At 43.2% G+C, this 27,890-nt stretch overlaps 2 protein-coding genes across 10 annotated transcripts in view; both read right to left on the reverse strand.

The window, feature by feature from the left end:
* Positions 1–3,059, reverse strand: part of LOC119958111 (leucine-rich repeat flightless-interacting protein 1-like) — a 44,241-nt gene extending 41,182 nt beyond the window's left edge. For 2 of the 7 annotated variants that reach the window (XM_038786342.1, XM_038786341.1), the window contains exon 1: positions 2,364–2,537. In XM_038786342.1, coding sequence (XP_038642270.1) covers positions 2,364–2,480 — 117 coding nt within the window. In that variant the 5' untranslated portion in view covers positions 2,481–2,537. Of the gene's footprint in view, positions 1–2,363; positions 2,538–2,651; positions 2,791–2,884 lie in introns of those variants that run through there. The other 5 variants (XM_038786346.1, XM_038786345.1, XM_038786340.1 and 2 more) reach the window with 5 other exon arrangements.
* Positions 3,060–14,966: 11,907 nt separating this feature from the next.
* Positions 14,967–27,200, reverse strand: LOC119958112 (ras-related protein Rab-5B). Of its 3 annotated transcripts, none has more exons than XM_038786347.1 (6): positions 27,089–27,200; positions 22,249–22,511; positions 20,546–20,697; positions 19,695–19,817; positions 17,727–17,820; positions 14,967–15,397 (listed from the first exon to the last, which is right to left on the reverse strand). In XM_038786347.1, exons 2-6 carry the CDS (start codon positions 22,409–22,411, stop codon positions 15,282–15,284), a joined length of 648 nt encoding a protein of 215 aa, XP_038642275.1. In that variant the 5' UTR covers positions 22,412–22,511; positions 27,089–27,200; the 3' UTR covers positions 14,967–15,281. The 3 variants fall into 3 exon arrangements, with proteins under 3 accessions (XP_038642275.1, XP_038642276.1, XP_038642278.1); XM_038786348.1 differs by having other exon boundaries at positions 26,989–27,100; XM_038786350.1 differs by lacking the exon at positions 27,089–27,200 and adding an exon at positions 26,828–26,845.
* Positions 27,201–27,890: the final 690 nt, after the last annotated feature.

Genomic DNA, 27,890 nt, shown 5'->3' on the forward strand with positions numbered 1-27,890 from the left:
AGTGAAAAACAATAGCACTCTAGATCTGAATCCATACAGGGTTGTATGGACTTAAGGAGCAGAAGGGAGCGAAAACAGGCGTGAAGGGGTTGAACAAAGGTGGTGTGGAAGCTCAAGTGGGAGGAAAGATGGCTGATGAACGGACCACGGAAAGGACGGTCCAGGCAGCACTGGACAACATGCTGCAGGTCATGAAAGAGAGCTTCACAGCACTGAAGCGGGATAATTTGGAACCGCTCCAGAAAGCGGTGGAGCGACTTGACCAGAGGCTGGATGCTCAGGATAAGAAGGTCCAGGCACTGGAGAAGACAGTGGAAGAGCAGGCAGATTTCCAAACGGTAGCTGACGTGGAAATTAGCAAATTGAAGGAGCAGCAATGTTTCTCAGTTTAGAGGGGATTGTGGGGGTGGAGCAGGTAGATTACAATCATCTGACTCATCCATGTGACAGCCGTGGGGATACTCCGACAGTTTCAGTGTCAAATACTGCCTGCTGAGGCAAAGCAATGACAGAGCTTGGAAATTCAAGTAAGCTGAAGGACCTTCCAGTCCTGTAAAGTGGAGGAATGAAAGCAGCATCTGTATTTACATTTCAGTCAGTAAACGTTCCTGGTTTATCTCTCTGCAGCTTGTTACAACCCTTCCCAACCCCACAGACTTACTTCTCATCTGTACCACTTTATTCCTTTCTGGTACTGATGATCCATGCCCCCTTACAATTATTCTATGACTACACTACATTCTACACACTCATACCTTTTAGCGTACATGGTAGCGTAAACACAGTGTGTTGTAGAAATAAACAAACATTCCAGGGTAGCTTGGTCTATGGATGACCATGGGAATTTATTCCTGAAAATGGTGTTCAGTGTACACTTTGTTTAAAGATTAACTCGCTGTTCTGGATGGGTAACAAGCGAACAAAGGTGTTTTATTCATGAAAAGTCAAACACTTAACCCTAGGCAACTGCAGGGGATTCAGCAATCAGGAAGGCCAGCTCCACCCATGTTAGGTTGTCCAGTCAGAAAGACCCAAAGAGGCTGGCATAGATACCCGGTGCAATGCGAGAAGTATGAAAACTCCTTTGCCCTTGGCCTCTCGAACCGCCACAGGTCTGCCTCCCCCATACACTCCATAAACCCCAACAACTCCATCGCCGTAGACGAAACCTTCAGGGACCTAGGGCATGACCAGTCCAACCTTGGATCCAGAACCGGATTAAAATCTCCCCCACAATCAGCCAGTGCATGTCCAGGTCTGGAACCCACCTCAAGAAATCCACATCAACCCAATTTGGGACATAAACTTTTATTAAAACCACAGGCATCCTCTTCAACCTCCTGCTAATAGAACATAGAACATAGAACAGTACAGCACAGAACAGGCCCTTCGGCCCTCGATGTTGTGCCGAGCCATGATCACCCTACTCAAACCCACGTATCGACCCTATACCCGTAACCCAACAACCCCCCCTGTCACAACTAACAACACAACTAACTGTCACAAACCTACCCCATGGATTGATCATAATACTGCCGACCTCACCCTCTTGTTGACCAGCAGCACCCATCCCCCTCTTGTTGACCTGCACCGCCCGCCCCACCTCCCCCTCATATCCAGCCCCAAGTGGGACTTCTCAACCGTGTCTGGTCCCCCAGCTTGAGATGGGTCTCCTGAAGAAACACAACATTCGCCTTCAAACTCCTTAGATGTGCAAAACACGCGTCCTTTTGACTGGGCCATTTAAACCCTATGCATTCTACGTTATCAACCGGGTCGGAGGGCTCCTCGTTTACCCCTCCACGTTCCCCCCACCCCCCCGATCAGCTATAACCCCTCTTTAGCCAGCTCCCCCAGATGCACGCCTCGCTCACCCTCGAATTCAAAAATTCCACAAGTTGCTCAGTAGACCGGGCGGCATGGTGGCGCAGTGGTTAGCACTGTTGCATCATGCCGCTGAGGACCCGGATTCGATCCCGGCCCCGGGTCACTGTTCATGTGGAGTTTGCACATTCTCCCCATGTCTGCGTGGGTTTCACCCCACAATGCCACACTAAATTGCCCTTTAATGGGGGGGGGGGGGGGGGGGAGAAACAATTGGGTACTCTTTAAAAAAAATGCTTTAAGTCAACACTTAATACCAAGATTAATAACATTTGACGGATCTGATATCTCTGCTCTTGAAAGACATAGCTAACTGTATTGCTCAGGAAATTAAGTGAATTGGATGGAGCTCAACAGAGGTTTGGGAAATGAATAAAGGCCTTTGGGTGTGGCAATGGCTGAATGAAACTACTAAGGAAGTCATTTTAGACCCAGAGTTCTGTTTAAGCATCATGCTTCTTGAAATCATTTCTACCTACATGTCCAGGAGCCTGATCACGACTTGTGGTATCTATCATGAGACATGGAAGCGGGTTACTTTCTACTGATTGGCCTGGGGGCGACCTCATCTGGTACAGCTCGATTGCAGCAAACATAATTGAATGAAGAGATTCGTTACAAGAAACATTTATGGCTTTTAAAAAAACACCGTGACTTTTCAAAAAAAAATCTAATGCGTCACTCATTGTAACTGTGCAATCACAATACTTAAATGCGTCAGTCATTGTAATTATTTAATCACAATGCCTAAAACCAGCGTCTCTCACCTCCTTAATCATCATCATCATCATCATGTTTTCATCTTCGGACGCTTCTCTGGACAGGATTCTTCTCCGTGAATTGACCGGGGTCCCCATCACTCCGCCTTTTCAATCCAAGCCTCTCGTTGCCGCAGTTCGCAAATAACTTGGCACACACAAAAAAAAAGAAAAAAAGTTGCTCAAAACGCCAGAACTTCTGGACAAACCTTCTCTCCCGATCCTTCAGCAACAAGATTTACTTGGCGCAAGAGTGCTACCAGCTCTGTTGCTTCATTCTTTGCAGCCTCCGGACCGACCAGCCTGTTTGAATAACGAAAACGTTGACTTTAAAAGGCTCCTCCAGTCACTTGCTCAGCTCAAGGTATTTCTGGATTGTAGCAATATCATCAGTCCCGCCTTCAGCGCAGGAGGCTTTTGGGTCCAAGCGCCGGGACGCCTACCTTATACCTACGTGGGGTGGGGGAGGCCAACTCGCATTGTGCCGGCATTTATTTACTTTTAAACTAAAAATATTGTTCAGATCAGATAATTGATTGTCCAGAAATGTTCATGGAGAAAGCAGGATGCAAAGCCGATTGCAAACCAGTAGTGTTGCCCTCCCTCCACCCCCAAACATTAGACAAGCAGAACAAGTTACCGCGTTTTTCCTCCACCAAAAGACATGCGAGTCTTGACTGGCCTATTCAGAGTTTGGCAAAAGGCAGTCCAATAGAAATCCGGTAATTAAAAAGTAAAATAAAGATTGGACTTTTAAAAAACATGAATTCACACCCCAGAGAATATCCAGTTGTCAAAAAAACAAAATGTGATTATCTGAACAGTCATGCAGCCCATTCCATTTTCTGTTTATCCTGGATAATCTGCACTTCAACTGTTTACCAACCTTGGCTCCACATCCCTTGATTTAGAAAAGAATCTCTCAGCTTTGAAAGCCCCCAATGACTCCCAGCATTTCACAGGAACAGAATTCCAGATCTCTCCAACCTTTTGTACAAGAACATGCTTCCTGGTTTCCCGAATGCACTAGCTTTAATTTTCAAGATTATTTTCCCCTCATTCTGGAGTTTTCTCACAAAGGTGGAAATAGGTTTATTGCAGATAAACTATCCAATCATTTTAAACACCTCAATCAGGTGACTACTACTCAATCCTTTATTCTTAAGGGAAGAGGAGCCAAGTTTATGCAATATTTTGTTCTTGAGGTTGGTGCCTCAAATCTGAGTGCATTTCTCCAGACAGGGTCCAAACAGAGCTTTGTACAGGTGAAGCATAACTATCCTTTTGTATTTCAGGCGCCTTAAGATAATGACCAACATTATCATGCTTGAAATCAAGAAATCATGCATGACAAATTTATTGGAATTCTTTGAAGATGTAACTAGTAGAGTTGACCAGGGAGACCCAGTGGATGTGGTTTATTTAGACTTTCAGAAGGCTTTCGATAAGGTCTTACATAGCAGATTACTATGTACAGTTAAAGAGCATGGGATTGAGTATAGTGTCCTGAGATGGATAGAAAGCTGGTTAGCAGACAGGAAGCAAAAAGTTGGAATAAATGTGTTTTTTTCCAATTGGCAGGCAGTGACTTGTGGGGTACTGCAGGGACCTGTGCTAGGACCCCAACTATTCACATTACATATTAATGATTTTGGTCGAGGGAACTAAATGTAGTATTTCCAAATTTGTAGATGGCACAAAGATGGGGGTGGGTGAACTGTAAGGATCAGTTTTGGAACCGTAATTGTTTACAATGTACAGAGATGATCTGGAGTTGGGGACCAAGTGTAATGTGTAGATCAAATCAGGGCAGAATCTACTCAGTTAATGGTAGGGAGTTGGGGAGAGTTACAGAACAACGAGATCTAGGGATACAGGTTCATAGCTCCTTGAAGGTGGAGTTGCAGGTGGACAGGGTGGTGAAGAAGGCATTCAGCATGCTAGGTTTTATTGGTCAGAATATTGAATACAGGAGTTGGAACGTCTTGTTGAAGTTGTACAAGACATTAGTAAGACCACACATGGAATAATGTGTTCAGTTCTGGTCACCCTATTTTAGGAAGATATTGTTAAACTAGAAAGAGAGCAGAAGAGATTTACTAGGTTGCTACCAGGACTTGATGGTCTGAGTTATATGGAGAGGCTGGATAGACTGGGACTTTTTCCCTGGAGCGAAGAGGCTTAGGGGTGATCTTATAGAGGCCTATAAAATAATGAGGGGCATAGATAAGGTAGATGGTCAACATCTTTTCCCAAAGGTAGAGGAGTCTACAACTAGAGGGCATAGGTTTAAGGTGAGAAAAGAGAGATACAAAAGAGACCAGAGGGGAAATTTCTTCACACCTGGGTGGTGAGTGGCTGGAACGGGCTGCCAGAGGCAGTGGTAGAGCCAGGTACAATTTTTTCCTTTAAAAATTAGTTAGTTACATGGGCAGGGTGGGTATCGAGGAAAATGGGCCAAATGCGGGCAAGTGGGACGAGCTTAGTGATAGAAACTGGGCGGCATGGGCAAGCTGGGCCGAAGGGCCTGTTTCCATGCTGTAAACATCTATGACTCTATGTGTCAAAGTTCGCAGATGACACTAAGATGAGTGGTAGAGCAAAGTGTGCAGAGGACACTGAAAATCTTCAGAGGGCTATAGATAGTTTGAGTGAGCAAGGGTCTGGCAGATGGAGTACAATGTTGGTAAATGTGAGGTCATCCATTTTGGTAGGAATAACAGCAAAATGGACTATTATTTAAATGGTAAAAAATTGCAGCATGCTGCTGTGCAGAGGGACCTGGATGTACTTGTGTACGAATCGCAAAAAGTTGGTTTGCAGGTGCAGCAGGTAATTAAAAAGGCAAATGGAATTTTGTTCTTCATTGCTAGAAGGATGGAGTTTAAAACCAGGGGGTTTATGTAGCAGCTGTATAGGGTGCTGGTGAGGCCACACCTGGAGTACTGTGTACAGTTTTGGTCTCCTTACTTGAGAAAGGATGTAGTGGCACTGGAGGGGGTGCAGAGAAGATTCACTAGGCTGATTCTGCAGTTGAGAGGATTGGCTTATGAGGAGAGATGGAGTAGACTGGGACTATACTCATTGGTCTTAGAGAAACGTATAAAATTACGAAGAGAATAGTTAAGATAAAAGCAGGAGGTTGTTTCCACAGGCAGGCAAAACTAGAACTAGGGGGCATGGCCTCAAAATAAGGGGAAGCAGATTTAGGACTGAGATGAGGAGGAACTTCTTCACCCAAGGGGTCATGAATCTGTGGAATTCCCTGTCCAGTGAAGCAGTTGAAGCTACCTCGTTGAATGTTTTTAAGGCAACGATAGATTTTTGAACAGTAAAGGAATTGGTGAGCAGACAGGTAAGTGGAGCGGAGTACACAAAAAGATCAGCCATAATCTTATTTTAATATAAATTTAGAGTACCCAATTCATTTTTTCCAATTAAGGGCCGATTTAGCGTGGCCAATCCACCTACCCTGCACATCTTTGAGTTGTGGGGGTGAAACCCACGGAAACACGGGGAGAATGTGCAAACTCCACACGGACAGTGACCCAGAGCCGGGATCGAACCTGGGACCTCGCCGCTGTGAGGCTGCAGTGCTAACCAACGTGCTGCCCCTTAGCCATGATCTCATTGAATGGCAGAGCAGGCTCAAAAGGCCAGATGGCCTACTCCTGCTCCTAGCTCTTATGTTCTTTTTGTAGGATGCAGAGATGCTTCAGTGGAATTTGGACAGGCTGAATGAGTGGGCACATGCATGGCAGATGCATTATAACGTGGATAAATGTGAGGCTATCCACTTTGGTAGCAAAAATAGGAAGGCAGATTATTATTTCAAAATTGTAAATTTATTTATTTTTGACTCCCTACCAACTAAAATATATTGGCAAAATGGGGAGGCATTTGAAAGCTGGAGTTCAATACTGGCAAGTGTAGGGTCATCTACTATAAAAGATGAATTGGAGTATTTCTGAAATGGTGAGAAATGCGTGATTAAGGTTGCAGAGTGGTTAGCACTGCTGCCTCACGGCACCGAGGATCCGCGTTCGATCCCAGTAAATTGAGACAGGTGGATACTCAATGAGTCCTTGGTGTGCTCGTGCGTCAGTCGCTGAAAGTAAACACGCAGATACAGGAGGCAGTAAAGAAGGTAAATGGTATGTTGGCCTTCACAGTGAGAGGTTTTGAGTGTAGAAATAGAGATGTTTCACTATAATTGTACAGGGTATTGGTGAGGCCACACCTGGAGTATTGTGGGCAGTTTTGGTGTCCTTATCTGAGGAAGGTTGTTCTTGCTATGGAGGGAGTGCAGCGAAGGTTTACCAGGCTGATTCCTGGGATGGCGGGACTGTCATATGAGGAGAGACTAAATCAGTTCGGATTATATTCACTGGAGTTTAGAAAAGTGAGAGGGGATCTCATAAACTTACAAAATTCTAGCAGGATTAGACAGGGTCGATTCAGAAAGAATGTTCCGGATTGTGGGGGAGTCCACAACTAGGGGTCATAGTTTGCGGACAAGGGATAAACCTTTTTTTAATATAAATTTAGAGTATCCAATTCTTTTTTCCCCCCCCAATTAAGGGGCAATTTAACGTGGCCAATCCACCTACCATGCACATCTTTTTGGATTGTGGGGGTGAGACCCACTCAGACACGTGGAGAAACTCTACACGGCCAGTGACCCAGGGCTGGGATCGAACGCGGATCCTCGGTGCCGTGAGGCAGCAATGCTAACCACTGTGCCATCTTAATCACGCATTTCTCACCATTTCAGAAATACTCCAATTCATCTTTTATAGTAGATGACCCTACACTTGCCAGTATTGAACTCCAGCTTTCAAATGCCTCCATATTTTGCAAATATATTTTAGTTGGTAGGGAGTCAAAAAGAAATAGAGTCTACATCCAAAATATTTGGGGGTGGGGAAACCGATTTTCTACACACCCCATGGCGTGTTTCCCGGCTGCCTGCCAGCAACGGGATGTTCTGATCGCGCCACTGTCAATGGGATTTTCCATTTAATCTACCCCTGCTGCTGGAAAACCTGTGGTGGGGATTTGCCATCAGCGGGAGAAGGTCCTGCTGACGAGAATGGCCAAAAAATGCTACCCCCTCCGTTATCCTTTGTAGATACAGTACTTACTTTCAACTTAAAGCTGGAAATGCACAGCTGATGTGTATTACATTAAGTATTACCAATGTAATACAAGTTCACTGATATTTGGAAAAAAAGAGATTTCTCCTCTTGGGTCATCTGAACCCTGTATGGTTTTCCGGTAGGTAATCTACCCCCAAACCTCAGCTAACCCACTCCAGTTGTTATTCTTATAATAAAAAGCACACAAGAACAGTCTCCAATAACACCATTGAATTTTCCATTCACTTCAAAACTTGGTTCTAATGTTTCCTCATTTCCATCTGTGGGTCTGAAAGAGTAGGCAAGACGCTAATAGTTGTACGTTACTATGGTTCTACAAGCAAACAGAACTGGACTGGACATAGACTGGCTACAAGAACTTGGTTGTACGTGGTGATCCTTTGCAATAATAATTCAGCTCTGTGCAGCACATCATTGCAATTACCTCATGACACCACTTGGGGGCGGGGCAGTCACCAACATCCTTGGTCCATTTTGCAACAATTTATAATAATCTTTAGTGTCGCAAGTAGGCTTACATTAACACTGCAATCAAGTTACTGTGACAAGCCCCTGGTCACCACACTCCAGCGCCTGTTCGGGTACACAGAGTGAGAATTCAGAATGTCCAATTCACCCAACAAGCATGTCTTTCGGGACTTGTGGGAGGAAACCGGAGCACCCGGAGGAAACCCACGCAGACACTGGGAGAACGTGCAGACTCCGCACAGACAGTGACCCAAGCCGGGAATTGAACCCGGGTCCCTGGCGCTGTGAAGCAACAGTGTTAAACACTGTGCTACCATGTCGCCCCAAGGTCTTTGAGCACAGGCACCAGGTCACCCAAAAAACATGCATGTTTTGCATGCAGAAAGTGTTTGAGCAGTGGTTTCTTGTATCATAAATACTTAGTATTGCGCAAGACAAGATCTTCACGAAGTCAGTCCCAATTCCAAGTCCTAAAACCAAATTCTAACAGAATTCATCAGCAATTGAGCATTCTTTTCCTTCCTTCCATTCTCTTCCCTCCACCCACCCCCACCCCATGGTAAATTTCTCCACCTTATTAAATTCTTTGCTCCAAAATCAACTCTGTTCACAAACCAGAGTGCGGAATTATATCTTCAGTTACAGATACTAACTACACCAAGCAAGCAAAGAATAACCTTTTGTCAGAATGCGTTAGGATTCTTGCTGGAAAGTACACTTTGGCAGGTGAAGACATGAGCAGGTTGATGTACAGGATGTGTATCAGAACTCAATGTCACATTGGCATTTGCTTAAACTAGATTCTAGGGTACTATCGTCCATTGGGTAGCTCCCAGTTTACACCAGTCAATCCTTAGTTTAGTCAAGCAGCTGGAGGGCCACAAGGCAGTGGGCAACACGGTAGTTAGCATAAATGCTTCACAGCTCCAGGGTCCCAGGTTCGATTCCCGGCTGGGTCACTGTCTGTGCGGAGTCTGTACGTCCTCCCCGTGTGTGCGTGGGTTTCCTCCGGGTGCTCCGGTTTCCTCCCACAGTCCAAAGATGTGCGGGTTAGGTGGATTGGCTATGCTAAATTGCCCTTAATGTCCTAAAAAAATAAGGTAATTTTTTTTTGGGGGGGGGGGGGGGGTTGTTGGGTTACTGGCATAGGGTGGACGTTGGCTTGAGTAAGGTGATCATTGCTCGGCACAACATGAAGGGCCTGTTCTGTGCTGTACTGTTCTATGTAAAGCGGGGCTGGTGGGGTGCAGGGGATGGCTCTAGAGGTGATCGACCCAACTCCATGTGCCTCGAGGAACCATTAGAACATTGAAGTGCATGAGGCTATTCGGCCCATCGATTCTGCACTGACCCACTTAAGCCCTCATTTCCATCCTATCCCTGGAACCCAATAACCCCTCCTACCCTTTTTTGGTCACGAAGGGCAATTTATCATGGCCAATCCACCTAACCTGCACGTCTTTGGGCTGTGGGAGGAAACCGGAGCACCCAGAAGAAACCCATACAGACCCCGGGGGGGGGGGGGGAAGAGAAGAGACCCGCAGACTCCACACCGACAGTGACCCAGCAGGGAATGGGAGGAAACCGGAGCACCCGGCAGAAACAGGGAGAACGTGCAGAATCCGCACAGTAACCCAGCGGGGAATCGAACCTGGGACCCTGACGCTGTCAAGCCACAGTGCTATCCACTGTGCTACCGCACTGCCCATTAAGCTGCAGAGTTCATAGAAGGTTTGGATAAGTTACAAACATTTCATGGAGTTTAAGCTGGAGGAAGGTCCTGTTCATCTAACTCCACTTCAGATAGGCACGAGATGCTGGCAACCACTATTCTGGTGTAGGAAGCAAAGTAGAGCCAACATTTCTTCAGTATACACCTGAAAAGCTAACCGTGTGGTTTTAGCTAAGGTTGCAATTGCAGAGGATGGAAATAATTATGACTCCAAACTAGACACAATGGCTGGGATACTGGACTGAAACCCCAACATTTGTTTGCTCCAAGGGCGATTGCATGAAGAAACAGGGCTTGGGTTATTTTTAAAAACAAACTTTATTCTAACTACAACATTAAACTTTGTAACTTTACATCAAAAAGAACAGGTTTAATTTATACCTTGACACTAAATTTCCCATTAAACAAGAAACACCTCACTGTCAGTTAGTATTGCTGCCTCATGGTGCTGAAGTTTGATCCTGGCACACTGTCAGTGTGGAATTTGCACATTCTCCCAGTGTTTGCTTGGGTCTCACCCCCCACAACCCAAAGATGTGCAGGCTAGGCCATTGCCCCTTAATTGGAAAAAAATAAATTGGGCACTTTCCTCAAAGTGTCTGCCTTCCTTGGCTCCACCCAGTGGGCATTCAGTCCTACTCTAGTCTCCTTCCCAATTCTTTTTCTGGCACATTAATGACTGTGCAGGTACATTTTCCAGATCACTGGGGAACTGGAAAAAAATTTGCCTCCCAATTTTCACTTGTCTCACCTTCATATGGTCCAGCTCTTACTTTCCTTACTGGACTTCAGTCTATTTGAAAACGGAGTCCTATTCATAATAAGCCAGACTTAGTTGCCGTAGCTATACTTCCTCAAACTCTATCACAAGTGCTCAAGATGTAACCTCCCAGATTTCATCCAATACTCCCCTCCCTCCTAGCCTCTGTCATTGACACGATCACTAAACACCTCGGGACTATCTCCTCCATGCCTCCCTTCCCTATGCAATAGGAGCTTATAAACATCTTTTATTCTCCACTCTCCATCCCAAGGTCCCAAAAACAAAGGGAAGCTACTTGTACATTTGTCCTGGCAGATAGGGAAGCATGTTGGGGACACCTTGGCTCCATCAGCAAAGCATGACAGAGCTTCTGGTTGTCATCATTTTTCAGTATAGTGCTCTCATGCCCATTTCTAATCAGTGGCTGCAACAGTATCCCAGTGAAGGCATACAGCCTTCTGGAACTTCATGACCCACTGTTGTTTTGCCAGAGCTGCCCACATTTTTATTCCCTCGACAAACGTGTCCCATTACTTGCCCCTTCTGCACCCGGCGAGACCCTGACCTTCAGTAATGGCACGGGGCGAGGGAAGAAAATCACATCCACCCTCCTGTTACTGTGAAAAGCCCCTTAGTCACCACATTCTGCCACCTGTTGGGGAGAGGCCAGTGTGGGAATTGAACCCACGCTGCTGGCCTCGTTCTGCATTACAAGCTAGAACAAGGCCAGCAGCACGGATTCAATTCCCATACCGGCCTCCTCAAGCTCAATGGGAAACCTTACTGTTTCTTTCCCTCTCCAGCTGCTGCCAGACCTGCTGCATATTTTCAGCACAAGTTGTCAAATGACAGTTATGAAGAGCAAACATTTGAGACAATGCTTTGGTAATATCAGTTAGAACCTATAGACAGCAAACAGATCACACTGTAGGCAAGGGGAGGAGCATTATTGGAGAATGAGAGAGAAATGAGCAAGTCACTAGGTTGCAACATGAAAACTAAAATTTTGCTCCTGCATTCACAGGGACATAGGATTTTCCTGAATGATAAGACATTCAGCTGTGCAAGCAAGCTGGCTCCACAGGAAGAAAGTGATCTGCAATTTGGACAATGACCTTTGTTAGGATGGCAGTATCTGGCAACAATTACACAGGAAAAAGCACCACATGGACAGTTTCAGCAAGTACTGCAAGTTGAACTATGCGCCACCCAAAGATCAGTATGGGGAGAAAAATTGCAAGGATGAAAACCTCAAGGTCAGAGGTGGTATCCTAGTCATCAGCCCCTGTCATCCATGGTTTGCAGCCTGGGAGAATTTTGGCTGCTGCATTTGTCTGCAAAGGTATATCTGTATTACACTTTAACCTCCACCTTGTATCCAGGTCCACCCTGTATACATAACAAGTGTAACTGGAGTAATGGAACTCATGCAGAACTAGAGTCAGACAAATAAAAATTGCAAGGGGTAGGAGATATACAAATGAATTGCAAAAATAAATGAGATGAGGGGCAAAACTTCTGGATTTGTCCTGCAACCACAGCAAAATCTGTTGGCAAAAACAGCCGATTGCCTATGGAGCCTGGATGTTATTTGGATTAGCAGCCAAATCAAACAATTATGCATGAAAGATAGCCACTTGTTGTAATAAAAAGCCACAAGGATGTACAAAGTGAAAGCCTCAAGTTTAATGCATAATCCAGTTGTTTTGAACATTGTGGCAGAGTTCTCTCATTTGCTCAGATGAACTAGCAAGGTTACCATTCAAGTGCAGTCATAATCCACAAGGCCATCTGTTTAATATACTGAGTTACATAAATACATGTGAATCAGAATTAATTCCATTACCATGATTTAGTTGCAACATTCTTTAATAAAGCTTGGTATAATTACAAAAGAATACAAGTGAATTTTAGAAGGGATTGTTGCATCTATTCGCAAGTCACAAGCTGTTTCTTGGCACAGAGATCCTGCAGAGAATTATTTTAAAAATCTAGTGTCCAGTACAGTCCTGTTCACTTTTTTTGGTGAAGATTGATTAGCATGTGCATCTGTGCCATGCACTTAAAGATCAGATGATCCACTCCCAAGTCAGTATCAATCACTACATCTGGAATACAATCCAGAAATGATTCCCCCATTTCCAAGACAAGCTACTCAATCTAGGAACTGGAATGTGCTGAAAGACGACTTGGCAGAAAGTGAACTAAGGTACAAGTTTTTGAAAGGAGCAATTACTAACTAAATATGAAAATTCATGATTTTGAAGTCAGACACCATCAGGAGTCAGACAAAAGGAAGACCTAATTCTAAGAAAGATCAGACTTCTATTCTGTGCACAATTCATACATATACATAGATAACTAGACACCAGAAAAGTAAAGTTACAAGAATGAGTAAAGTGCATCAGAAAAACATTAAATAATTCCAATGCAAGGCCGGACCATTTATCCATGCTCCCAACAGTGGAGGTTTCAAGGTGCAAAAATTTTAAAACACATTCTAACAACTCCCAATCCATGGACAATTATCAAAAAAAATTTGCAAATCAGTCCATGGGACATTAAAAGTATCTGAAAATTGAAGTACTGTGCAGTGGCCCATACTGCAGACTTGTGGTATCACTGCCTTGAGCTGCTCAAATTTGCTTTCAATTTTTTAGCAAAAGATCACACTCAACTATAAAAGTCTAAGGATTGAGCACTTGTGAATTACTCATTCAGTAAATCTGACCATTGATTTTCTAAGGGATGCCTGGCTTTCATATACTGGGCATCAGTCACCTGCAAGAGGAGAACCTTTCTCCAAGGTGATCCAGATTCAGGGACTGGTTGCAATTCTACTGGACCGACAATACATTCCTAGTGGGGTGAAGAGGACAATTTCTTGTGCAAAGTGTAAAATTACTGTAATGCCTAAAAGTCAACATCTTCAGTATACAACAGGGGGAAACCAAGAGTTTAAATTTGGAATGGTTGGATTCCTGCAAGCGAGGGCAGAAGCATCAAAGTATTTTTCTAGAAAGAAAAATTAAGTGGTCATATCCTGCTACCACAGAATAGTTTAGTAGTGCTTCCAGTCACTACTTCTGGATTGAAGCCAACATAGGAGTAATGACTTTCACCGTCACATCAGTTTCAACTGGGGGGGGGGGGGGGGGGGGGGGAAAGTATAATAGCTAATAACTCCCTTCCAAACAAAGGTGGCGAGAGATTGTAGCATGCATCCAAGTCATGGTTCAACTGACAATGTATTCAAATATCAATACTGCCATCAGCCTCAAAAAAAAAGGGTATTAAGTAGAGGCAAGTGCTCCATAGATGTCAGTTCAGTCATATGTACACAGCCTCGCTGTAGGAACCTGAACAAATTGTTAAGTGGGTTGAATTGTTCAGGACATGTAGTGGTTAGTCATTTACAGTATAAAACATGCTCATTAATCCTCTTCTACCTAACCTCCTCCACAAAGTTCACAGCTAGCTTATTTACTGCACACTTTGGAATACACCCGGAAAGAGCAAAAGCATACTCCTGTCACCCAATATCATTTGAAACTGCATACACCATTAAGGCAGAATTCCCCATCTGTGCATTTAGCTTCAGTGTACCATTACCCTTTTCTCCCACTTGCAAGCCTGCATATCCCACCAAGCTCCAAAAGCAAAACATTGCTACGAGGCCCCAAGCTAAACCCAATTTGTTACAAACAATAAGTGTAATTAGTGATTGATAGATAACTGAAATTACTGCCTCGGCAACTAGTTGAATTGTAGCAGCTAAAACCACACCACTGTTTAGTACAGGGCCCTTAGAAAGGACCAATTCCTACAAGTTACCAAACCACAAATATGCTGGCTAAGGTTAACAATGCAAATACTGATACTTTCTGTGCAGTTTCAAAATATAGGCCAAACATTCACAAGTTTGAAGATATAATTTACATTCAGCACAAGCAGCAAAGTTGCAGTTTTTTTTTTTTTTTTTTTTTTTTTTTTTTTTAATTTAGATTACCCAATTATTTTTTCCAATTAAGGGGCAATTTAGCGTGGCCAATCCACCTACTCTGCACATTTTTGGGTTGTGGGGGTGAAACCCACGCAAACACGGGGAGAATGTGCAAACTCCACACGGACAGTGACCCAGAGCCGGGATCGAACCTGGGACCTCAGCGCCGTGAGGCGGTTGTGCTAACCACTAGGCCGCAAAGTTGCAGTTTAAGAACAATCTAATCAAATTCCAAATTATCTACATGTTTTGTTTAAAAAAAGCTTTTGAGTAACTGGTTTGTAGGAGACAGACAAGTGCATTTACATAGCAAGAACATTTTAAAAAGGATGAAAAAAGGGATTAGGTTGATATTTGCATCTCTAGTACAAAATAAAGATGGGTGCAAGAAGTCCCAAATCCATTCTGCAGGTACTTTATACAGAGGCATTGCAAAAGGCATGGGTGCAGAGATTCCATTTCAACTCATTGAATGTGCAGTTGTCAACTGGAGCAAGCTCCCTTCATTGTCTGCTTAGTTGCTACAACATTGGCTCTTGTTCTGCTGAGATGGTTCATGGAGATCCACACCTTTATTTCGCCCTGTTGTTCCGCTGGCATTCTGAAGTTCACTCTTTGGCAACTTCTTGGCTGGAAGATAAAGATACGTGTAATGGTGCTCCAAGTGATAAAGGAGGTTTATCAGCCTTTTGAAAGCAGTTTAAAATCCATTTGAGAACCGCTTTCAAAATGAATTTTAAAAAGTGGTGGTATGCCAAGGGTGAACGTGAAAGATTCGAATTAGAATGAGAGATGTTCTAACTATGCTAGTTAAGAACTTCAAATTATCACTCAATGTATCAAAGTGACTAAACACATTTAACTCATGGTTTGATCACAAAACCACAGTCCTAAACCTCAAAAGATGTCAATGCGTTTGATCTTTTTGCCAGAGCTGTTTTGTCAAGTGTGTAACCAAATGTTATCCTAAACCCTAGTCAGTCAAATCTCCAAGTCCTGAGCCTTAATTGAGCTGCTGAAACCACCTTAGAAGCCAGGAGCTTGATTTGCGCAATGCTATTTTCACTTCTAGAAGCACAAGATTTAATAAAAGCAAGTGTAAAGTAGGATATATTTTAAATATGACTGCCAACTGCTGCTAGCAGCCAAGGGGGCTTACAATTTCAAAGTTTGCGTTTATGTAGCGCATCTTATTGCAACTGCCTCACATCACAACCAAGTAATTTTAGTGCAGTCATGCAGCCAAATGCAGCAGCTAATTTGCGCTCAAGGTACCACCAACAGAGAGACAACTGACCAGACATTTTTGCTAGCATTGGCACAAACTCATTCTTTATACACCACAGGAACTTGGATCCCATCTACCTGTCAAGTAGGCAGCTGTCCCCATTTGACAGAATAAACAATGCAACAGTGCCTTTAGTACAGTACTGCATTGGAACCATTGATTGCCACAAAAAGGACTTTCAGCTCTATGCACCCAAGACATTTTTTCAGCAGGTCAAGTTCTGTACTACCAAGGGCAGCACGGTGGCACAATGGGTAGCATTGCTACCTCAAAGCTGAGGTCCCAGGTTTGATCCCAGCACTGGTTCACTGTTCAGACACATTCTCCTTGCATTTGCGTGGGTTTTGCCCCACAACCCAAAGATGTGCAGGGTAGGTGGATTTGCCATGCTAAATTGCTCCCATGAATTGGGTACTTTATAAAAAGATATTTTAAAAACATTCTGTACTACCAAACAACTATCAGCACACGTGTACAGAGGTGCTGAATGGGTACACACCACAACTCACTCAGGTGACCAATGGTGTGTGTGTCAAGCTATTGTACAAGGGCCACCATGAATTAAAGTAGTGTGGCTCATTCCCAACTTCAATAGAAGGCAAGGTATGGCACAGTTGAAACCCAAGTTCCTTCCCATTATTCATTAAAGGGTTTTGTATTACATTCTAGTGTGTGCCCAGCCTAAGTTACCCTTTTTAGTTAGCCCTGATCAGATGGGAGGTCACCAGTAATGCAAATAGAAGTGATCACAAATATTAATTACAACACAGCTGTCACTTTAAAATGTTTCATGTCACATTACATTCACCCCCCCACCTCGATACATTTGTGGCCTGGGCTTGCAAAATCCTATCAACTGTCCTGCCTCGAGACAATTCACACTTCATTATCCCTCTCAGTTGCTCTGTCTGAACTTGTAGACTTAATTACCTGCAAAGAACTGCATTCAAAGTATGGTATTGCATCTTTGAATCTGCCTATATTTTTTTTTTTTTTTCTTTTTATAAATTTAGATTAGCCAATTATTTTTTCCAATTAAGGGGCAATTTAGCGTGGCCAATCCACCTACTCTGCACATTTTTGGGATGTGGGGGCGAAACCCACGCAGACACGGGGAGAACGTGCAAACGCCACACGGACAGTGACCCAGAGCCAGGATCGAACCTGGGACCTCAGCGCCGTGAGGCGGTTGTGCTAACCACTAGGCCACCGTGCTGCCCCTGAATCTGCCTATATACAAGTTTCTGGAACCTACCTCATCATTCAGAGAAGGAGTAGTGCTCTGAAAACTAGTGATTTGAAACAAACCTGTTGGACTTTAACTTGGTGTTGTAAGAAAATCTAGACAAGCAGTATCCAGAGGTTGGGCATGTCAGGCAAACTATAAACATGGACTACTTGGATGTTTGTCCAAGGCATTTCAGGTTCCCACTGCAAACATAAATTTTACCTGGGACCATACCAATTTAAAAGAGTTATGCCAGTAACAAAATGAAGTCCACCTAGTTGTTGGTTATAATCTGTTAACAGTAGTAGTTATCCTATTTAACAATGGCTTAACTCATTGATCTGGTATGTGGACTAAGAGGCGTAACAATGGCTTAACTCATTGATCTGGTATGTGGACTCAGAGACTTGCTCGATCCAAATTGCTAATCTTTCACATCTTACCTATTGCCAAAAATAAGTCATTAACATTCATTGCCGTCTTTGCTGATGTCTCCATGAACAACAAACTGTTATCATCTGCATATGCTTGTGCTTCCTGTTGAAAAATAAAGTGGCAATTAAGGCAAAGGTGAATGAGAATCTGAAATTATTTCATATCACAGAAAAGTTAATGAAATTAGTAAAGCAGTCGATGACAATTCAGTCCTTCACATGCCATTCAATCAGATCTTTTCATCACGCATCTCTTCCTGGTCTCAAATCCACCTCCCCACCTGCTGTCCATGTCCCTTTAACCCAGTTATTTGCAAAAATATATCCATCTCCCTCTTAAACCGTTCAATGACTCAGATTCCACCAGACTATGGGGCAGCGGGTACGTAGTTCCTCATCTCAGTTCGAAATCTACCTCAAACTTTATCCATGACCTAGTCACTAAAATTTCCCACAAGGGAAAACATTGGCCTACATTTACTTCATCAACCCCTTTAGTATTTTATACACTTGATCAGATCCCCTCATCCTTCTAAACTCCAGCAAGTACAAGCCCAAAGACAGTTTAATCTTCATGTCAACCCATGATCCCTGGAATCAAATCAGGTAACCTCCTCCAAAGCCACCACATTCTTCCTCAAATAAGGAGACAATACTCCAGATGTGGTCGCACCAACACCTACACAATTGCAATACTAGTCTACCCTCCAGTTCTTGAATAAATGGCAACATTCCATTTGCCTTTAATTACATGCTGTACCTGCATACTGACTGCCCCAGATACATTTGAATCAGCCTTCCTTCTATTTAAATAATAAATTGGTGCTTTTTTCAGTCAAAATGGATCTACATTAAATTGATTTTAGCCCAATCTCCTAGCCTGTCAGTTTGTAAAATCTCCTTCACTGCCTGCTTTCCCACCCATTTTAGTTTTAAAAAGGTGTGGAGTCTATCTTCCCACAGGAAGAGGGGGGGGGGGGGGGGGGGGGGTGAACAGATTCATATTTACTAGAAACTGTCCAAAACCTTCATTCAAAGAGGAGAAAGATCAGTTTAATTCCATTGCTGTGCACTTTGCAATTGCTGCAGTAGTGATTTGGCTACTCCCATAGATAAAGCTGCAGCTGTTAGAATCCAAAAACAGAAAATACTGGACAATCTTGATTTTTATTAAATTCATTCAGGGATGCCCACGTCACTGGCTGGGCCAGCATTTACTGCTGATCTCCAATTGCCCTTGAACAGAGTGGCTTGCTAGGCTAGTTCACAGGGCAGTTAAGAGTCAACCACATTTGCTGTGTCTCTGGAGTCACATGCAGGCAAGACCAGGTAAGGACAGCAGATTCTTCCCTACAAAAGCACATTGATGATCATGGTTTAATTTTTTATTTGCAGATTATCTGAACAGGTTTTAATTGAAATTTACAGGTTGTGTAAAACTCATTTGCATTAGCATAATTCCTTTATAAATGGCACCACAAGCATTCAGATTAAACAGCTTTTAAGAACCTTGAAGGAATACACTTTACTGTGAAGGAATTACTCTTGTAGTTGTTTTGTTTCCTGGTTACATTTGTGTCTGTATGGTGAGAGCTTTAATTGCATGCAAAACCTAGGTTTTTGTACGAATAGGTACAGACAATCCCAAAATGTGCCTGGTGGAGCAGATTAAACTAGTTTAATACAACTTGTGATAACTGCATTTCAGTGATGACCATGGTTTCATGATTATTAGAATCAGGTTTTTCTGCTGTTGTGGGATTTGAACCTACAGTCTCCGAGATTACTAGCCCAGTGAGAATGCCACTACAATCACCTCCCCTTCTGTCCACAGATGCCGTCAGACCTGCTGAGATGGTCCAGTGTTGTTTGTGGCTACTCCCATGTTTAATCTAAAAAGCCAAATAATCACCAATGTGCATATTTTGTGCACCAACATTGCAACCCCCTGCCCCTCCCAAACCAACTGAAACCTACCTCATATTCCACCATCCTTTTATTAGCCAGATCAGCTTTATTTCCCGACAGTGCTATAACTATATTGGGACTTGCTTGTCGCTGCAACTCTTTCACCCAGGTCTTTGCTCTTGCGAATGTTTCCTGGAAACAGCGTAGAGAATATAAAGTTAAATCAGTATCAAGTTCAGCTGCATCATTGAGGTATTACTAGGGACTAGGGTGGAATCACCACTAGGTTACTTCCAGCAGGTGCTTAAAATATTTATAGTGAAGATTACAGTTTGTATGCATTTCAAAAGAAAACCACTTCCACTTGGGTCGCAGTGGTTAGCAGGTTCAATTCTTGCTTTGGCTGACTCCCAGTCCCAAGGGTGTGCCAGTGTCCATGTCTGTGTGGGTTTCCTCTAGGTGCTCTGGTTTCCTCCTGTGCAGAGCGAGAGCCAGACAGACATTGCTGACTGGGCCAAATGGCCTCCTTCTGCACTGTAGAAAATTCTATGGCTGTATGATGGGAATATCCACAAGCACTTCTCTTGGCTAGTTCCCTTCCATACCCAATTGAGAAACTTACTGGGCTGTTCTCAAACATTTTAGAATATGGTACAATAGGGTTTAAAGGAGGTGTTTTCATGCCATCTCCTTTCAAAGTTCTTGGTATTCACTACCTCCCTTCCCTCCACACACAACTGCTTTTACTTCAGCTCTAGTTGGAGATCTGAACATGCTACATGATTATAGGTTAGAGAAACTGACTCCCTTTAACAAAGCCTGAAAAATACATGATAGCAGCACCAACATTAAACAAATATAATGGACATTTTTGCTGTGCATTATAGCAAGAAAATATCCAAGTGATCAGTAATTCTAACCTGATTGGTGATGTCATAAACCACAATGGCAGCTTGAGCACCTCTGTAGTACATGGGAGCTAGACTGTGATATCGCTCCTGTCCAGCAGTGTCCCAGATCTCAAACTTCACTGTTGTGTCATCCAAGCAGACAGATTGTGTGAGAAATGCAGCTATTTAAAAAAAAAGTTTAAGATTTTTGATTTGAAGCCAACTGGCCAGTGTTTTACATTAAAGGCTTGCAACAAGTTACAGGAATCAAGCAAGGTTAAGATTACTTGGGACGTTAAGCAGGCAACTGAAATAGACCAAATTATGGAGTGTAAAAGATAAAACACGATGAAAAGGTAAAAAGATAAAACTCTTCCTCCCCTAATCATAATTGTGCTATGAATCAGGATCCTACTTATCTTTGGACATCTAAATTGCAAACAGATCTATAATAATTTGAGAAAACACCATTCATTAAAATATTGCAGTATTAACACTGCAAATGGGCAGCACAGTGGTTAGCACTGCTGCCTCAGTTCCAGGGTCTCAGCTGTCTGCGTGGTTTTTCTCCCACAGTCCAAAGATGCGCAGGTTAGGTGGATCGGACATTCTAAATTGCCCATGTCCCCAAAAGGTTGGGTTACTGAGATAGGGTGGAAGCCTAGGTTTAAATAGGGTACTTTTTCCCAAGGGCCGATGCAGACTTGATGGGCCAAATGGCCTCCTTCTGCACTGCAGATTCTATGAAGTAAAGTGGCCAGAGACACAAACCAGGTGATGCCACCCACCAATTAAACCAATCGCCACCCACCAATCAAAATTATTTGACATGATCTTTCAGGAATCTCATCCATTCCCTCCCTCAGTGGATTATATTCACAATGACACCCCTCCCTCCGTGGATTATATTCACAATGACCTTGCCTCAACCTCATCCTACCAAACTGTTAGCACTGGGAACAAGGCAACTCGGAAGAGTTGTTCACACCTCATCTGTCAACTTGGTTGCAAGACGTTTTTGGGTATATTTGGTCACAAGCTTTATAAATCAGGGAGCTGGTGGCTAGTTGAATTGTCACTGGAGACCCAGTATATTGCTTTGTGGACCCAGGAGAGAATCCCACCATGAATGGTGAGAAGTGAAAAATCTAAATCTAGAATTAAAAGCCTAAATGACAACCATGAAACCATAATAAAAACCCATTGAGCTCACTAGTGCCCTTAGGGAATTACATTCAACTCCACTCTTTAAATACCTTTCAGTTTGAGGACAAAAAATGCTGTCCCAGCCAGCAACACCTACATCCCCACAAGTGAATTGAAAGCAAACCTAGGTGACCCATGATGCCCCAAAAGAGAATGATAGGAAATGCAAATAATGTAGTTTGTTGCACAGATCAACAATTACATGAGATTATAGGCTTCACCACACTCCAAAATATATCCAGCAAAGGGTTGGTAAAACAGCAGAACAGTTGATGGTGAGCAACAGCTAATAGCCCCTTACCATCCCATCTCCAGTTAACATACCCAGTTCATTTTCATTGCATAAAGTTTAAAAACAAACTTCTAATGGTTAAGGAAGAGGCTTAGTTACCCTTGAATAGCAAATATGTACTTGGAAGATCTGTTTTTTTTTGTTAAAAAGCTTTGCATTATATATCAAAGGCAGACAGTGACTACATGTTGGCATTCAGTGTAATCATCCATGGCTACATCTCAAGAGGACTTACCACCAATTGTGCTTTCCTGGTATTCGTGGAATTGTCCTTTAACAAAACGTAGCACAAGACTGGATTTTCCCACAGCCGACTCCCCTAACAATACAAGTTTAAACTGGCAGATTTTGCTGGCCTGGGATTGACCATTTGGCCTGGATGCTCCTCTGCTGGCCATGACTGTCACAATAGGATTCTATTAACACAAACAAGTTAGCCTACCAATTCCAGAGGCTAGGCACCACTGTGGAACCAAGATTGCCTTGGAACCATACAACCTGCAAGAGGAAAGAAAAAAACAAAACTGATTAACATTTTATAATAACCCAGAGTAATGCCACTCCGGGTTCCCATCACAGCAGATGGGGGAAAAATGTGAATTCAATAAAATCTGGAATTTAGAGTGCAAATGACCATGGAACCAACTGGTGATGGTTGTAAAACCCTATCAGTTCACTTTATGCCAATAAGCAAACAATGGAATGGCTGGAAGGCTCATCTGAAGTAAACACAGCTAGACACCCCTGGAATGAGGTTGTGTTGACTTCAAGTTTGGGTAAAGAATCAGAAAACTGCTGTTTAGCAAATTCTAAGATTAAACTGGCTTCTTGAGAATTTTATCAAAAAGTCCTGTTATGGAGATTGCCATTGATTGTCAAGTGAATTACATTTGATTTGGGCTCTCTCCCTAGAGATGAAAAGTGGCGCAATAACTGAATCAATGCCCTACAGGGTGACAATTCAAAAGGTTCTCATTGGGACAAGGTTGTGAAATGCATAATTAATTCTAACAGTCATCCCCAGTCTAACACAAAAATATCAACTCAAATTTAGGCTGCAAATTAGAAATAGAGAAAGGAACAAGAGTGCAAGCTTCACCTGGCTTATTACACACTTAAGGATCAATTCTAACAGGAGACTCAATTCCAACTTGAAAGCACCTGAAAACCAATGCAGTCAGCAAGACAGGTGCAGCAGAAAGAACCTTCCTCATTCCATGTCTCATGACTTTTGGGTTTTCATTCAGCAAGCTCCAATTACGATCTAAACCAGTCTAGTAAGGGTAATCTTACTGACACTGTACTCAAACAGCTTGTGCCACAACACTTTTTGTATGCCCAACCAGCTATCACTCAATGCTGCTATCCTGTGTTAAGCAGGAAGTCATTTAAATTAGCATGTGACAATTTTACAAAAGCAAGCTTACTTTTGTAACTCAGCATTTCTATTTCTGATAGGCTAATGAATATCAGCACCAACTCCTTACAACTGACAGATAGTTGGCTGCTGTCAAGCACTACAAAAACTGGCTCAGACATTGAAAAACACTAGGAACTACAATCACCATGCAAGCTTTATTCTTCCTTTAAGTGTTACTTCAATTTGAAAGTTTCTCATGAACCACAATTTAAAGGTAATATCCCACATTTAACCAGCTTTGGGTCATTAACAACTGTTATTACTGGAGGGAACTAAAATTCACTAGTGAAAGTAATCAAACTATTTACAATGCAATAAGCTTTCCTATATCATAGGAGTATACACAGGTCACAATTAGTCTGCAACAGGGTTCAAAGTTCAGCTTCACATACCAGGAAATACTTTTTGCCAAGCTTTAAACTGGGACAGCATGGGGCATCTTTCATGGGCTATTCCACTGTCAGATTTTAAAGTTTACATTCAATACATCTCAGCTTGATACTAAAATGTGAAGATTACAAAGACACCAACCAGTCCAAACCTGCACATGTACAAAAGATCCAGCAACAAAGGGTACAAAAGAGATTTTCCTGGACTATAAAGAGCTTTGAATTGGACCGAAGAATCTTGAAGGTAGACAACAATTCTGGTGTGTCTGAAACCTCCTAGGACCAGAATTTCAAATCGAAAAATGAGATCGAATCTCAATCCGATGGGTAGGGGACAAAGCAGGATTAGGCTAAAGCAGGATTAGGCTATCAAGTTTGATGATCAGCCATGATCATAAAACTAATGGCAGCAGGCTTGAATGGCCTCCTCCTGCTGCTATTTTCCATGTTTCATGTAATGTGGCCAGTCTCATTCCAATTCCCAGTGTCAAAACTGGGGTTGGTTTAGCACAGTGGGCTAAACAGCTGGCTTGTAATACAGAACAATGCCAGCAGCACAGGTTCAATTCCCATACCGGCCTCCCCAAACAGGCACCAAAGTGTGGCGACTAGGGGCTTCTCACAGTAACTTCATTGATACTTTGCCACCCCAAGGGAGAATTGTCACAAATTGCTCTAGTACCAAGAGGCATCATGGAGGAACCGTTTCAGGTTGACTTTCCCTGTCATTTAGCCTGACACAGGCCAAAAGCCCAATCTGATCTTTTAGCATAATTCTTAACTCAGACTTCTGGTTCGTCTCTATGGTAACCAGACCTTCCAACATCTTATAACCAGAACTGGATAGCAAGTGCAAGAGAACCAGGGCTTCGGACTTGCCAGTCTAGTTGACCATTCGATTGATGATAGTTGATCAAATAACAAGCAAGCAAGCATGCTGGTCTGCATTAAAATCAAGTACCCATCTGAAATTTTATAAATTGAGTACCCAATTATTTTTTCAAATGGCAATTTAGCATGGGTTGTCTTTGGGTTGTGTGGGCAAGACCTACACAGACAGGGAGAACATGCAAACTCCACACAGAATGAGACCGGGGCCAGGATTGAGCCCAGGTCCTGGGGCAGCAGTGCTAACCATTGCACCACCTCTCTACAAATTAGTTTTAAATTCATTTGTATCAGAACTGCATCATCTGAATCTACCATATTTGCCATTCCCTGGGTTAAATTGTAATTCAAACCATTAGATTTTTACTAAACCTATGCTTATAGAATCAAGATGTCTTGTGGCACATCCTTGCCTCCAAGCCAGAAGCTCCAGGTTAAGAGTCTCATCTTGGGCCTCAATGGCCAAAGAAGGCACGTGTCAACCTACAAATCCTTCTAAACATACCAATTGCATTAATGGCAGGACCACACTTTGGGCGAAAAGAAAAAACACCACTCTTTCATCACACCATGATGATTTGTTTTCCCCCCATACCACATCAACATCCAATCAGCACCCAAGTGGAGTAAACACAGTCAAACTGAGGTAACACAGGAAGTCCCAAAAGTACTTGTTGCCAATTATGTTCTAATAATTACTACATTTGAAATGCAAAATGGCCAAAGATCTGTTTTAGGGATGTTGGCCAACAGATGAATCACAAAGGCACTTAAGAATAAGACTAAGCCAATTAAAGGGAATTAGCATTAAAAAACAGACAATTCAGCAATATTGACACCTACTCCTTAGCTTAGAGAAACTTGTAGCTTAGTTTAGATAAACTTGTTAGCTTCCCAACAAAATTAATAGGAACTTCTTTGAAACACAACAAACCACTAGCATGTATCCAGTTTTTAAGTGTGAAATAAAGCAATAATGCTGCCACACAGTGCTGAAAATATTCTGTAGCAGCATCTTCCAATTCACAAGAGTAACCATTTCCCACTTCTCACAGATGCTGCTAGACCCACGATAGAACCCCTGTTCTACTTTGTCCTCAACCCCAACTCAAGGTTGAAAAGAGTCCACTGAAATTAAAAGTACCACACCTACAGCACATAAAAGAAAATAGTTCAATTTGCATCATTTATTGAAACCTTCTTGGGCAGTCAGATTGATTTCTACACAAGACAGGCAGTTAATAGCACTGCTACCTCACAGTGCCAAGGTCCCAGGTTCGATCCCAGCTCTGGGTCACTGTCCGTGTGGAGTTTGCACATTCTCTCCATGTCTGTGTGGGTTTTGCCCCCCCAGAACCTAAAGATGTGCAGGTTAAGTGGATTGGTCACACTAAATTGCCCTTTAAATTGTCACAAGTAGGCTTCAAATGAAGTTACTGTGAAAAGCCCCTAGTCACCACATTACGGCACCTATTACAGGAATCGAAACGTGCTGCTGGCTTGCCTTGGTCTGCTTTCAAAGCCAGCGATTAGCCCTGTGAGCTAAACAGCCCCATAGAACATAGTGCAGAAGGAGGCCATTCAGCCCATCGAGTTTGCACCAACCCACTTAAGCCCTCACTTCCACCCTATCCCCGTAACCCTCCTAACCTTTTTGGTCACCAAGGGCAATTTATCATGGCCAGCCCACCTAACCTGCACATCTTTGGACTGTGGGAGGAAACCAGAGCACCCGGAGGAAACCCACACAGACACAGGGAGAACATGCAGACTCCACACAGACTGTGACCCAGCAGGGAATCGAACCTGGGACCCTGTGAAACCACAGTGCTATCCACTTGTGCCATCCTCTAAATAAGGGTACTCTAAATTTTAAAAAAGACAGACACTTAAAGTGACACTTCTAGCTTTGTCACACAAAAAGGTAATAATGAATGTTTTGTTACACACGATAAATAAATCTCCCCTCCCTCCTCCCCCCAAACTTCAATAGCCATAGATGTTGTCCAGGATACCCCTTTAAATCCCAACACAAGGAAAGGCCCAAGGACCAGGCTTGGAGACTCCAAAATAACTTCCAACCCAACCCTCCTGCAAATCAGCAGACACCGACTTACAATGTTAGCCTCGTGATTTTAAAAAGAAAATAAATAGATATGGGGCTGGGGGGATTAATCCAGTTTCTGGAAATAAAATAAACATTTAAAACACTGAATTGTCCGCCCAGTCTCCACACCCACAACCGGCAAAAGGTATTTTCTTTCTCCACAAAACAGACCCATCAACTCGGGAACATTTGGGCTGAATCCGAGCCCACATTCGATGAGGAACGAGTCACTCGGAAATAAATCTGACTAAAACTGATTATTATTTTCTACCTTCACGACGTCTTCAACTTCGCAGGGTGGGTGGTTTTTTTTTTATAGTGTCGCAACAACTGAGACTGGGCCAAGTCTGGACCACAGGCGTCCGCGCGAGCTGAGTGACAGCACCCCGGCTCAATAAAAAGCGGGCATTTATTATTGACAGCTCTCTCCGCCAATGACAGCGGAGAAAGGCGGGCGCAGCCGTGCATGCGCTGTGATTGACAGGCGGGCTGGACCAATCGTCAAAGGGGCGGGTGGGCGTTCGACGTTCACCAATCTGAGAAGGTATTGATTGTGAAGGCGGGACATCCGATAACAAGGTCCGTCTAGTTGCCTCTTGACATCATGTCAACCTGATCAGGAGATCAGAAAACTGAGGCCAGACAGAGTTTTTTTAAAAATAATTTTAGATTACCCAATTTTTTTTTCCAATTAAGGGGCAATTTAGCGTGGTCAATCCACCTACCCTGCACATTTTTGGGTTGTGGGGGCGAAACCCAGGCAGACATGGGGAGAATGTGCAAACCACACGGACAGTGACCCAGAGCCGGGATCGAACTTGGGACCTCGGCACAGTGAGGCAGTTGTGCTAACCACTAGGCCACCATGCTGCCCCGGCCAGACAGAGTTAACTTGTACAATTGGAAAATATAAGAATTGCATTTTTGGCATGGTGCAATTAATATAGCAAAATAATTCATATGTCATATCACATTTCTCAGGAATAAATGCAATTCTACTCATGTTGCTACGACAGTTATGGGTGGCACGGTGGTTAGCATTCCTGCCTCACAGCGCCAGGGACCCGAGTTCC

This window comes from Scyliorhinus canicula, chromosome 28, assembly GCF_902713615.1.
Source record: "Scyliorhinus canicula chromosome 28, sScyCan1.1, whole genome shotgun sequence".
NCBI lineage: Eukaryota > Metazoa > Chordata > Chondrichthyes > Carcharhiniformes > Scyliorhinidae > Scyliorhinus > Scyliorhinus canicula.